The sequence below is a fragment of the Schistocerca gregaria genome, chromosome 8, assembly GCF_023897955.1.
Source record: "Schistocerca gregaria isolate iqSchGreg1 chromosome 8, iqSchGreg1.2, whole genome shotgun sequence".
Taxonomy (NCBI): domain Eukaryota; kingdom Metazoa; phylum Arthropoda; class Insecta; order Orthoptera; family Acrididae; genus Schistocerca; species Schistocerca gregaria.
The window spans coordinates 93,632,367-93,647,154 of NC_064927.1; the positions used below are offsets into that span (position 1 = coordinate 93,632,367).

A 14,788-nucleotide genomic window follows, 5' to 3' on the forward strand; every position below is an offset into this window, starting at 1 on the left:
GAAGAAGACAAGTCTGTGGAGTCTGCAATACACAGCAAAGTCATCGACAAAAAGGGAGACAGGTCATAATGGGGTTAACGCTTATAGCAAAGAGGACGTCACTCAGGACAAAGTCCTGAGGCACCCCGTTTTCCTGGATAAAGGTGTCCAACAAGGCTGAACCAACACATACCCCAAAAACAGTTTTTTAAAAATTCCTGAAGGAAAAAGTGCAGGCGGCGTCAGAAGCCCCCTGTGTATAGAGTTTGAGGATATCAGTCCTCCAGCAGGTGTTGTAGGCTTTCTCCAAATAAGAAAACGTGGCCACAGTCTCATATTTCTGTAGAAAACCATTCTTAACATGGATTGACAAAGTGACAAGATGGTCAACTGCAGAATGGCACTCGAAATGCACATTCTGCAGTTGTTAGTAGACTGCAAGATTCACGCCACCATACCAACCGGCCATGAATCATACGTTCCATCACACTGCAAACACAGCTGGTGAGAGAAAAGGGGTGCTAGATAGAAGGGAAGTGTTTGTACTTAACAGACTTAGGTAGGGGTATGACAGTAGCTTCACGTTAGTGTCTGAGAAATGTGTCATCTGCCCAAATTTGATTGTATATATCAAGGAGAAAGTGCTTGCCTGCAATAGGAAGGTGCTGCATCATCCGAGGGATATATATTATATATATAGCACAAATACAACTAGGATCATACACACCCATGTCAGAAGTGTAGAACATGAAGCCAAGGAAAGGAGTTAAAAATGACTACACATTAATCCCAATTGATGGAAGAGAAGACGGCTAAAAAACAGGGATGTGGAGAAACGTCTAGAAAATATTCCATACAGAAATGGAGGTCCTGAACCAAAAATTAAATGGTGTTTGCCATACTGCTATGACAGATAAAAAGTAAAACATGGTCAACAGTCCACGTGTCTTTCATTAAAATGGCCTATAACTCAGACGGCAAAAACAAACGAGAACGTAGGTGGTTAAAAAAAAGGGCATTCTATCAGGAACTGGCAGACTGTCAAAGGTTGAGTGCAATGAGCACAACGTGGTGGGGGAGCAGTACTTAAATGGCGATGGCTAAAAAGACAGTGCGTGATATACACCCTACCTAAAATGATCTCATGGTGAGAGGGCCGAGAGGGGGTTTTTCAACCTGCTGGGAGAGGCTTAATAATCTGGAGCTTGTTCTCATGAAGAGATGACCAGTGATGATGCCAAAGTGACACCACATGCTGACAGACAACACAGATCATCGGAGGGAATGTAAGAGATATTGTGCTGAGGTATGAGGACTGCAGGCTTGGTAGCAGTGTCAGCAGCCTCATTTCCTGGCAGGTTGACATGACCAGGGACCCACAGAAACATAACAGTGGCTCCATCAAGAGGGAGCAAGTGAGCCTGGACGCACTGCACTAAGGCAGGGACAGTGTACAGCACGCAGAGGCTTTAAAGAGCACTGTGAGAGTCAGAGCAGATGAAGCAATTGGAAAGCCTGTGTTGCCAGATGTACTGCAAGGCCTGATACAGGGTGAAGAGCTCTGCTGTAAATAATGAGCAGCGTTCTGGAAGCCAATACTGAAAAATTTTTGTCAATGGTGAAGGTACACCCAACACTGTTGTCAAACAGACAAACAGCCATGTACACAAAGGACTATTGCAAAGTTTTGTGCAAAGGTCATGAAACTGAAAGCGATAGTGCAAGGCTGGAGTAGCATCCTTGGAAAGCGAATGAAGGCCAAGGTGAACACAGGCCACCACCCGCCAAGGTGGTGAAGGGTTCACACCCACTGGGAAAGTTGCAGGTAGCGTGAAGTTCAGCTGCCGGAGCAAGAATGGAAGTGAACTCCAGGATGTAACAGGTAGTCGGCAAACGGATAGCACAAGGGAAATGGTCACACAAGTATGTGTCGCAGAATCAACCACTTGAAGATGATGGCCAAGTTGGACATTGCAGAACAAGAAGTCCAAACGTGAATAGGTGTGAGTGGAGTCTGAAAACAACTTGGGTGCTCCAGTGTTAGGACAAATGAGGTTGAATTGACTGAGAAGGTCAGCTAGGAGGTAACCTCTAAGACAGATAGCTGGAAGAGTCCCAAAGACGACTGTGTGCATTAAAGATACCAAGCAGCAAAGTGGGGTGAGGGAGTTGACCAGTAAGCTGGAGGACATCTACCCTGGTGACACCAAATGAAGGAAGGATGTAGATGTTACAAAGACAAAAGCCGAAGCGAGGAAGGAAAATGTGGACTGCAACAGCTTGCAGCTGGGTGCTTAGTGAGATGGTTTGGCTGTGGATGTCCTCCCAAATGAGCAGCACGAATCCCCTGTGATATAGAATGCCATGCACAGCGGGGTCAAAGCAGTCGTGAGGATGCAATTTTGTTTCTTGGAGCCAGAAAACAACACTGTGATTCCACCAGTAGTCTTAATTCTTCCCTGTTGGATCTAATGCCACGAATGTTCCACCGGATGATAGTGTTGACAGGGAAAGCTGACTATGACGGAACCAATGAAAAATTGTCACCTCAGCAGCTGCTGAGTGCCAACCATTGAAGACTCACTGCTACAGAGCGTAGAGGCTGGAGGATCCTGTTTCTTGAGATCTACAGGTGTCAGCATTCTCTCTGGGTCGACCTGTGGAGACCAGAACAAAAAAATGGTAGGCGGTATGCACCAGTGAAATGGAGGCCGGCCAGGTGACGGTATCATGCGGCAACAACACTGAAGAGCTCTTCGAGTCAGGAAGGAGAAGACCATTCATTTGATTTCTTAGAATCTTTGCATTTGGCAGATGATGACTGATATCTGTTAGTGTGAGGGAGTGTTCTTTCTGCCCTTTCTGGCCTGCAGGTGTGAAGCAGGTGATTTTGCTGCTGGGGGCAAAGATTTTATGGCTTGTTGCACAGCTGGAGGACAAGATAAGAATGCTACTGTGACTCTGGGCGATTTTACAATTGCAGTGCTGAATTTGGGGTTACAAATCCATGTGCCCATGTCCTCCATGGAGTGAGGCATAGCAAGAACATTAATGTAAGTGCCAGGTGGTAAAATGCAGGTCTTTTGACTAACCAACAACTTGTGAGTGACAGGGTAACATACTTTTTCCTCCACCCAGATCTCCTGGATAGCCTGCTCATAAAGATACATAGGACATACTAATGATGAAGCTGCATGGTCACCACTGCAATTGAGACAGCAGAGAGGAGGTGGTGACCAATCACCCTAGTGGGCATCTCTACCATAGGTTACACACTTAGCCACGTTTTGCGGGACACATGAATATAATTGTAACACTGACAATGGTAGCAAAGAATCTGTTTGGAATGTATAGTCAGACTGAGATGACTTTATAGCGTGCTTTGATCTTTGGTGGAAGCACTGCTCTATCAAACTAGAGGAAGATACGTGTAGGCACTGAGCCTGCATCAACCTTTTTCATTACCCGACGGACTGCAGACACCCTGACCAGAGAGAGAAGTTTGGATTTCTCCTCCAGTAAGACCATTGAGGAGCCCAGTGTAAACAACACCGCACAACAAACTCAGCATTCGATGGCCTCTACACGAACAGCATAACTATGGACGAGAAAAGTTGCAAGCAATTGTTCGGCCTGAAAATCACAATTGGTCTCCAAGGGTAAAGTTCCATTACATAAACAAGAGCAGGATTTCACAAGGATTGCAACACCTTTGTGAATAATAAGTGGATTAACTGCAGCAAAGGCCTGACACCCTGCAGTATACGATACCAAGAGGAAGCGAAGTGCAGTTGGGAGATTGTTTGAATTTTTAGCCTCATTCTGTTTATGTTTATTAGACATAGACTGAGATGGTGATTGGCTCATCGTGAGAAAATCCCCAATGTCTGATAGAGTCTCCGATGGTGTGCTCCTTCTGACTGCGGCCCCACTCCCCCCTCCCCTACATTATTTCTTTATTATGTCTGTTTTGGACTGCTAATTGGCAGCAGAAATTCATGCAACATTACCACTTTAAAAAGTCATAAACAAAACTATTCTGCACAGCTAACATTTAAAGTATATAAAACACACACACACACACACACACACACACACACACACACACAAAACAACCACTGTCTCGTGCCACTGAGGCCAGACGTGCACAGCAACTGCACTTCTTGGCAGAAGCAATCCATGGGTGGTGTGGGGTAAGAAGAAGATTGTGATAGGGAAGGGGAGGGATAGCAGGGCACGGATGAGGGAAAGTGTAAGATTGTGGGTGTGATGGTGGAATAGATGGCTGTGTAGTAGTGGGGCGGGAACAGGGAAGGGGATACATGGGTGAAGGACAGGGACTAATGAAGGTTGAGGCCAGGGTGTTTCAGAAACTTTGGCTATATTGCGCAGAGTTCTGCCCCCCCCCCTCCCCCCCCCCCCCCGCCTCCTTCACTGTGCAATTCGGAAAAGTTGGTATTGGTACATGGCGTTTATATAAAGGATCCAGATGGAGCAGGTTATGAAGCACTGATTGAAGTTTAGCACACTGAACATCATGTTCAGCAACTGAATGGACCAGTTGCGTGCCTGCCACAGATTGTCATTGATCATTCCTGCAGACAGACAGCTTGTTGGTTGTCATCTCCATGTAGAAAGCAGCACATTGGTTGGAGCTTAATTTTTATATCGCATGACTAATTTCACAGGTGGTCTGGCCTTTCATGGGATAGATAATGCCCTTGACCGGAACGGAGTACAGGGTGGTGGTAGGATGTATTGGACAGGTCTTCCATCTATGTCTATTACAGTGATATGAGCCATGAGGCTAGTGGATGGGAGCCGGGTTGGAGTAGGAATGGACAATGATATTGCATAGGTGTGATGGGCCTAAGAATGCCATCGTGGGATGATTTGAAAGGATATTCCTCATTCAGGGCATGACAAGACAGTCAAAACCCAGGCAAAGAATGTGATTCAGATGCTATAGTCCTGGATCATACTGAGTCATTAGAAGAGACAAGGCAGAAGATATGGGGAAGGACTGCTCATCACTACAGATGTGATGGCCACAGGCCTCTAAGCTGTATGGAAGGGACTTCTTGGGATGGAAAGGTTGGCAGCTGTCAAATTGGAGGTATTGCTGATGGTTGGTAGGTTTGATACGGATGGAGGTACTTACGTAGCCATCTTTGGAGTGGAGGTCACCACCGAGGAAAGTGGCTTGTTGGGTTGACAAGAACCAGGCAAAGTGAAATGGAGAGGTGGTGTTGAGGATCTGGAGATAAGTAGATAGGATGTCCTCACTCACTGTCCAGATCACAAAGACATCAATGAATCTAAAATGGGAGAGACGGGTAGAAATGTATGAAGGGGATGGGGTTGGTTGGTCAAGGTCAACAGATTCATGCAGCACAGGAAGGTACAGAAAGTACCATATGAAAATATGAGAGGGTGAGGCAAGAATAGTGATCAATTTGAAGGTCTAGGATTAATTATATTGGCACTAATCATGTGGAACACACAATGCTGGATCAGTAATCAGAGCAGTCACATAACTGTGTTGTGCACAAACAAGAAGGTTGATACACAGTGTGTGTGGTTTGGAAGGTGACAAATAAGACACAGGAAAGAAGAGAAGGAAAATCACAGACACTGAGTAAAGCAATGCATTAGAGAGCGTATAAAGGAAGACAGCACTGAGTTGTGGGATGGAAGAAAAGCCACTAAGCAAAATCAAACAATGACAAATTCAGGCTGGAGTAACAACAATATTATGAAAGGAATAGAATGCTACTTACCATACACAGGAGATGTTGGGAACTCTTCCAGCAATGTATCCTACATTCCCACAGGCCCCTGGCCTCAACCGTATGTCCCTGCCTTTCATCCACCTGTGACATTTCCTGCCCCCTCTATTTCATCACCACACTCTTTAGTATTTTTCCTCTCCTCTACTTCTACCCTCCCCCCCCCCCCCCCCCACTCCGAATCAAACTAGCTGCCTTACCCTGTCTCCACTGCATCCCTACATGCTTGCACAAGCAGCACTGCACCTTCTCCCACCCCTACCCTGCTATCCCTCTCTCTCTCTCTCTCTCTCTCTCTCTCTCTCTCTCTCTCTCTCTCTTCTCCTTCCCACCCCAGCCTCCTCCATACCCCCACCATTCATAGACTGCTTCTCCCATGAGGTGCAGTTGCTGTGCACAGCCTGGTTACAGCAGCCAGAGACAGAGTGTGAGTGTTTTCTACTTTAGAAAAAGGCCTTATGGCCAAAAGCTTAAATGTGTAGTACTGTTTTTGTTGTGCCTATCTGCGACTCAATGCGTCCTCCGTATGGTCAGTAGTTTTGTCATCACTCCGTTTAGGATTTTTCATTATTTGATGATGCATTTGCACGATTCAAAAACACAAACCTATGTAAAACAATTCCTTTGACTTCATTTTCACCTCCCTCTTTAACATGGCGAGAATTTTCACACACACCTCTTAATTATATCACAAATTGCATGCTTCAATGAATAGCTCCTTGAAAGGATGTCACACTGCCTCCAGTCCTATCATCTTTAAAATCTCATTAGCAGCACATACTATTATGGTAACTTTTTCTTAAGAATGTCATTGTCCGTTATTTTCTGACATGCTAAACTCATTACACAGCAATCTGTACATTGGGACACTTCAGGCAACCGTTAGGACAAGGAGTAACCAAGGACCTTGAGGCAACTGTACACCTTTTTGGCAACAGAAGTGAATTAGGCTGGTCTGTGGTTTCCATACAGTGTACCACAATGATCCTCAGGCTTCCACCTCATCCAGTGAAGTACAATCTTTGCAAATAATGAATGGATGACACAGATGGACTGATTGGCTGTGCAGATGAGAATATGAGTGCATGCTGGTCTTCATCTGAGGATCTGAGATTTGTAACTAATTAATGGAAAATCTCATATAAAGATGTGAAACAATTACTAACAAAGAGATAGAGGGGCTGGCCAGTACTTACCTCAGCTCAGTACAGCCGATAAAAACACAAAAAACAACCGAAAATTTAAGTTTCTAGCTTTCGGAATAAATGTTCCTTCATCAGGGAGGAGAGAGGGGAAAGAAAGGGAAGAAGGGAAAGTGGATTTAGTTACTCACAACCCAGGTTATGAAGCCTTTCCCTGTTGCTTCATAACCTGGGTTGTGAGTAACTAAATCCACTTTCCCTTCTTCCCTTTCTTTCCCCTCTCTCCTCCCTGATGAAAGAACATTTATTCCAAAAGCTAGGAACTTAAATTTTCTGTTGTTTTTTTGTGTTTCTATCGGCTGTACTGAGCTGAGGTAAGTACTGGCCAGTCCCTCTATCTCTTTGTTAGTGATCTGAGAGTGGTGTTTGATGAGGGCACAAATACATCCTTTCCATGGAGTATGTATTAAGACGAAGAATCACTCCAACTTCACATGAAATATGAATAATCTGTATGATCAAAAGACAAGATAATGACTATATTTACATTACACTTTGAACAAATAACCATCAAACAAGAAAAAAGGGCACTTGTTTGGTATGAAATTATGTCCACCGTAGTCATATTTTTTAGTTATAAAAAATGTTAGGTATGTGACCAAGTTATTAAAAATGAAATACAGCTAACATCTTGAAGCATGATTTTTTTTAAGAACTAATGTACAATATTGGATTGTGTGCCATTATCAATTTGTTTGGATTATTTCACTAAAATGATTTAGACAGATAAATGGTTAATTTTAGCATAGCATGCTTATGAAAAGTTATAAGAAAACAGCCAGTTTATACATATGCACAAGGCATTAAGAGAATGTACAGACTGCAAGCTACATGCACAAACATTTTTATCTAGTGTTATGGATCTGTAGCAAAGCTACTTGAAAAGGAACTATGCACGATACAAGAAACTACGGACACGGGATATCAGCTTTCATCTCCAAAATGTCATTTTTCACTACATCAAACCACTGAAATGTGTAGGAAAACACACACAATGAATAAAGAAGGAAATATTCTGGAAAATATATACAATTAATAAATAAGGACAATGTCACAACACACCACACACACACACACACACACACACACACACACACACACACACACAACATGTGAGAGAATGAAGAAGTTCAACTCACCCATAAAAGTGTCCTCTTACGAACTCGTGTATTTTCTCTTTTGACAGAGCATGCAAGTTCTGGAATTCATGGAGAGCGAGGAACTTTTTGACATTAAGACCATTTGGAGTAATTACATCAGGTTTTCGCTTTAAGAGGTGCTCAGCTTCAAGTCCCGTGATTTCGGACACAGTAGTAAAGACATGCGCAAGGTGAGTAGCTGCTCGTTCCAAACAGTACCGGTGATAAATATTTCGCTTCCCAGCTTCTTCATCAATGTTGAACTATTCAAAGCAAACAACCTATTATTGTCCGCTATAAGAAACAACAGATACAGTATCTAAGTTCTCTCTCTCAGAGTCTATATCTTTCAATATTAAGCTGCTAAATGGTTTTTCTGTAAAAAATTTTAAGCTAAGATGTGTAAGATAGCATTAAAATTGTGTACAGAGCTTAAATAAAATTCAAAATAAACAATTTGTTGTGTACATAATGTCAGAAAGAAAAAATACTAAAAATTAAAACAAAACATGGAAGAAACACTGATACTTTCAAAGTGATAAATCCCTGTCAAAACTTTGCAAGTGAATTTTTCAGCATCATGGTGGCTATATTGTGACAACCCTCCATCCCCCATCCATAAAGGTTTCGTTTTGCAACTTTAGGAATTAGTTATGAAGATGTGGCTGTCTAAAGAGGACATTTGTATATGTCGACATCATAAATGTAAGTGTGCTTTGTCTGTGCATGTCGTTATAACTCTGCCACACAGTCCTGCAGCCACAAGGATGTTGCGTGCTATGACAGCCCTCCACCCCTCTCCCGTCCACGTGGGTGGTTTGGAACTGGAGGGATTGGGTTCTAAGATATGGGTGTCAAAAGAGGGCATTACACCAATGGACTTCTTATGGGAAGACAGTCAAGTAGCTTGGAATCGGGAGCTGAAGGAGCCAAGACTGACTAAAATGTTCCTTCCAAGATGTTGGAGAATGTTTTAGAATGTTCCAAAGTTTTATAGAATCTTCCAGAAGATTCTAGACTGTTCTAGATCTCCAATGTAATCCCGAATTAATGGGAAGTGCGTTGCTTGCACATTCTGGACACTTTTGGCAAATACTTCCAGTTATTTCAAAAACACCACCAGCAGATGAAATTAATGCATGTTTGAAGAAACCATTTCTTTGGTTTTGAGTGAGGAAAGTACAATTAAGAATAAATACAAAAGCTTAACTTTCCGATGATGAAACAGCAAACCATTCTGTCTTAGTGAAGGCACTCACTAATTGTGTAACTGGTCAAAATGAATATCGAAATGTCTAATGTAATGACGAAAATGAATTCACAAAGTTTACTCAAACATTGCCCAAAATTACTTAAGCTAGTTATTTGAAAGAGCTATTTTTGCAGTAAGACAGTAGCTGACAATATTAATTTAAAAATTCAAAACAAGTAACAGTTATCAAACAATAAAACTGAAGCAGAGGTTGAAAATACCGCTTCAGTTGTAAATTACTTTATTATCACATACCGGTTTTGGACTGTTATAAGCCCATCCTCAGGTGTCGTACTGGAAATAGAAAAGATGGGAGAATTTTCACACACCACAACACACACAAAAAACAAATCACAAATTTGCTTCCTTGTTCACATCCACTACTCCCCGTTCTGTGTTCACAGGCAGCACACAGCGCCTGGTACACACGGCACTCAGGGACCACAGCACAACCTAAGTGTCGTGATACTTGTATATATTCCCCACCCGGACAGTCATCCGTAGTACCGTCTGGTGCCACTTTCGCATTGACATAGGTTTTATAGCACCTAGCCCGACCGGCAGATTCAAAATGTTTTTTAAAAGCTTTTAAAACTTTTTAGAAAACATTTATTTTTTGTGTGTGTTGCGATGTGTGGAAATTATCTTCTGTCTTTTGCTATATCCAGTATGACATCTGAGGATGGGCTTATAACAGTCCGAAACCAGTTATGTGAAAATAAAGCAATTTACAACTGAAGCGGTATTTTCAACCTCTGCTATAATGCTGAGTTGCAGATGTTCTGTCAACAGGATTGTTTGTAATAAAACTGAAGCAAAAACATTAGGAAAATATAAAGTGAAAAAAGCATTTATTCCAAGGATTCCATTCACATCTACCCAACTGCAAATTAAATCCAAAAGACAGCAAACGGTAGTAAGATTAGCACTTAGCACCACCATAAAATTAATGAGGTTGCAGTTATAGCGCAGCAGCATGACACGACCGGAGCAACACTGGTGGAACAAACCAGTGCTCCCCAGTGTGTGTGATTACAGTGCTGTTGCAAGCAGAGCAGTGCCTTGTGAATGAAGCATGTGTGTTTCACAGTGTGGTTACCAGAGCTTCATTTGGGCAATGCTGGCAGCTGTTGCTGCTGCAGGAAGCGGAGTCACTGCTGTTGCCAGTGCTTCTGTTTCAGTAGTTGTACTGTTCAGAAAATGGCACGAGTGGAAACCTTGATTGCAACTGTTTTACTTTGTGTTTGTTTAAATATTCTTTCCCTAGATCTAAAACTCATTGAATGCAAGATAAAACATTAACAATGGATACATCTCACCGCCAATGAATAAAAAGTCAATACAGCTGATGTGTTTGTTAGTGGAGAGTCTGGCAGTACATTAAGCTCCCCTTCTAGCAGCAATTGAATTACACTAGAAGAATGAAATCTACCATGCTTTGATTTCCTCCCCAAATCCCCCCAACATCAATTATAATGAACTTCCACGAGCGTCTGCTGCTGCTTGTAGTATGACTGGTTGAAAATGTTTATAACTAGAAAATACTGTACCAGATTTTCTGTGCATTTTAGATGAATCTCTTTTTCCCCTCAACATCACTGACTGCATTTGGAATGTTCTGTATGTTACATGTGATTTACAGCATTTATGAAATCATATTCCAAAGGCACACTGAATCAGACTGGCTGGAGGCAATCCCACAACACACATTGATAGTTGACTCCAGAACTCAAAGTGGTTTTGAATCCCTTTGTTAACATCAAAAGCCAAATCTTGAAAACTACATCTGGTTTCTAGGATGCTGTAACAATTCTCTTCTCACCAGCTGTTGAATAATCCATAAAAAGTTACATTATTCCATTGAAAAAAATTGTATTTACTAGCATATCATGCTAGATAAGGAAGCTATGCACAGTAACAACATGACAGCATACTACTCTTTTGTCTGCTATCAGTTCCCAAAATCTCATTTCAACAACTCAAACCGTTTACAAGGTACAAGAATGTTATGAATATTTCATACTCAATTTATCGTCTGGGTGGATGAGTGGAACAGAGTGCACTATACACAATCCATGATATAAAGAATGGAGTCAGTTATACAGCCCATCCTAAATTTATAGAGTAGTTCAACATGTTAGTCAAATTTGGTATGCAGCATGCAAATCATTCAACTTCCTTGCAGTACTTAATTTTGATATACAACAATAACTATAACAATTATTGAAATAATAACCAGTTTATCATGAAGTTGATGAATAACGCTATAAGGTATTTCTTAATTACATAAACAATTTAGGAGAATCTGAGCAGTTGTCTCAGGTTGTTTGCAGATGATGCTATCATTTATTGTCTAGTAAAGTCACAAAAGATATAAATAAATTGCAAAATGATTTAGGAAATACATATGAATGGTGCAAAATTTGGCAATTGACTCTAAACAACAGAAAGTGTGAGGTCATCCACACGAGTACTAAAAGGAATCAAACTTCAGTTACACAATATATAAGTCAAATGTAAAGCTAATAAATTCAGCTAATCACCTACAAATTACAATTACAAACAACTTAAGTTGGAAAGAATACATAGAAAACATTGTGAGGCAGGCAAATCAGAGACTGCAGTTTATTAGCAGAACACTTAGAAAATTTAACGGGTCTACTAAAGAGACTGCTTACACTATACTTGTGCATCCTCTTTTGGAGTACTGCTGTGCAATCTGGGATCCTTATCAGGTAGGATTAATGGAGTACATTGAGAAAATTTAAACAGAAGCAGCACGTTTTTTATTATCAAGAAACAGGGGAGAGAATCACAGATATTTATGTAAGTGTTCCAAGTCAAAAATCAGTTTTGAAAAAGGCTATTCCACCTACTTTTGGAGGTCTGTGGAGGACACACATTAGGCAAGTTTTCTTTGATATTTATGAACATATATTTGACCTGACTTGTTTGTTTTAATTACTAATGGGTGTGAGTAACACAGTCAGTAATAAGTCAGAGTGTTTGTAAGTCACTACTATACGTGTTCATCGGTTGCTTCTGTGGTGTCTTAGGTCAGTGGAATCTGTATTAGCAAACTGGAGAGCATGCTTGGCTTGAGCCAGAAGACCTGTATGTCAATATTCTGAAATATATTGCAGAGTTCATTGAAATGAGTTGAAAGTGATGGCCAACTATGTTCTATAGTACCAATACAGAAACACTGGAACTATTCGATGCAAGAGTTGCCATAGCTCCTAAAGCACAGTCTTTAGAGTTCATTTTTTCCAGCCTTTATCTGTACCATTATTTCTTGATCAATGCCATGTAGCCCAAATTCAGATGTAACATTATTCAAAAATTTTATCTTTCAGCAGTGTAATCCTCACATATTATCTGGCTTGTCTTTGAGAAATTCACAATCATTATGATTGTTTCAGACCTTTTCATATAAGATACAAATTTCACGACTGTGGATTTCAGGTAACTTCTGATAACAGAAAATGTTGCATATATATTTTTTCTCGCTTTAAGCTTTTACAATTTGAAATCACTATGTTTAGTTGTATATATTTGAATTTTAGCAGTGTACTTTTCAGTGCTGTACAAAAATATATCTTACACATTGCCTTCATTTAGAAGAATACAAACTGATTCAACAGACAACATTACTGGACCCCCAACTCAAAGGCAAGTATTTTCAGATGACAAACCATTTCAGAACAGCTACATGATGGCTACTACAAACATGAAAGCATTGATTGTCCATCAAGAAAAAACAGAACTCATTTCTCACTGTGACAAGAGATTCCTTCAGTCTCAGAGGAGTTCAATGAAACTATTAGTCAGCTTCAACCAAGTCACGACCCGTATAGTGTGGTGGTTGTCGAAGTGGACAAAAATTTAGTGGAGGGATGTTTGCCCAGAGACAGCAATCTCTTAAACTGGTGGAAAACAAGAAAATTGTTGTGACCAGTGCTGTATCATTCGGTTCTAAAAGTATTGTGTATCACAGCAAAATCAGTGGTGTGTGAACGAATATTTTCAAAAGCAGGACAAATGGACACTAAGAAACTAACGAGATGCGCATCGACTAAATTGTGTCAAGTTTTATTTATAAATGACAAACTGATTAATTTTTCCTTGTTGGGAACGTATATGGTAACACCAACTGCAAATACACTTCAATTACAGTGGTTATAATTTTTATATTCCTTTTCCAATGAAAGTATCAAGATATAAAAGAATCTGTCTTCATTCTTAAATTTTTTTTACTTGATAAAAATATTTAGGACTTTGTTTTAATATTTATCATTTTTACAGCAGACAAAATTTAAGGCTTTTGTATCCGAAAATTACTAGTGACATAACACACAATTATTTCTCCTTCCTTCAAAATAGGACCAAATCAGATAAAAATACAGGTTTAGTAATCTGAATTAAAAAGGCAATGTACCTTTCTTTTACTTATTTTTGTGAGTGAATGGTGAGTGCTCAGTCACAAAAAGAGCTAGTTCTTTCCAGTGAATGATTACTCCTCATCTGATCGATGAACAGTTTTGCCCATCTCTAGTAAGCATATAGTAACTATTGTGAACAGTATGCACTGTTTTGCGGATATCGCAACTGTTAAATCAAATTACAGATATATTAATGCATATTACTATTGGGGATTGTGGTATTTTGAAATGTTCCAAGTCACAATCAAATGAGGAACAATAAATTCTGAAGCAGATTACAAATGGCTAAGAAATGTTACGACATCAGGATACGTAATTTGTCGATCAAATGAAGTACAATTTACTCGTGTCGCCACTTGTGGGCACACTAATTGAGAGGGTTCTACAAATATCATGTGTTACCACTATATCCACAAATGGGAGGATATGATCAAGAGAATTAGTATGAGGCACCAGCTAAGTGTAGAGCTTGCAAATGTTAAAAAGGCTCAGCACTCATGAGCTATTACTGGAAAACATTTGGTAATAAAGTTGTTTTTTCTAAGCTTTATTAATCTCATTGACACCATCTTCCTAGTAACTGAAGTCCCCATCAAACTGACTGTTTCTAACACCATTACCTTTTAACACCACCATTATATTTGCAGATTAGTAAAGTATGGTCCAGTCACACTAATGTGAGCACCACTTATGTTCAACATCAACATCCCATAACCACTCACATACAGCAGCTGGTAGCACTAGGAGTATAGGATATACATCAAGTGTGTATGAGAAACACAGGAAACAGTACAGTGGTTGTCATAATGCCAAAATGGTGCAATTTATCTGCTGCCAAAAGGCCTTGATCAGTGATTTTTGGGCCACAGGCAGAATCATTTCCAAAACTTCCAAGTGTGTAAACTATTCGTGTGCCACCACAGTTAAAGCATACAGGGCGCGGCAAAAATGGCGCTATCCGAAATCGGCCTTATATGACAGGACT

At 40.6% G+C, this 14,788-nt stretch overlaps 1 protein-coding gene across 1 annotated transcript in view; it reads right to left on the minus strand.

Moving 5' to 3' along the window:
• LOC126284121 (glycogen [starch] synthase) overlaps positions 1-14,788 on the minus strand; it is a 112,220-nt gene that overhangs the window by 47,995 nt on the left and 49,437 nt on the right. Inside the window, exon 6 of the mRNA XM_049982811.1 lies at positions 8,110-8,372. Within this exon, the coding sequence (XP_049838768.1) occupies positions 8,110-8,372 (263 nt within the window). The remainder of the gene's footprint in view (positions 1-8,109; positions 8,373-14,788) is intronic.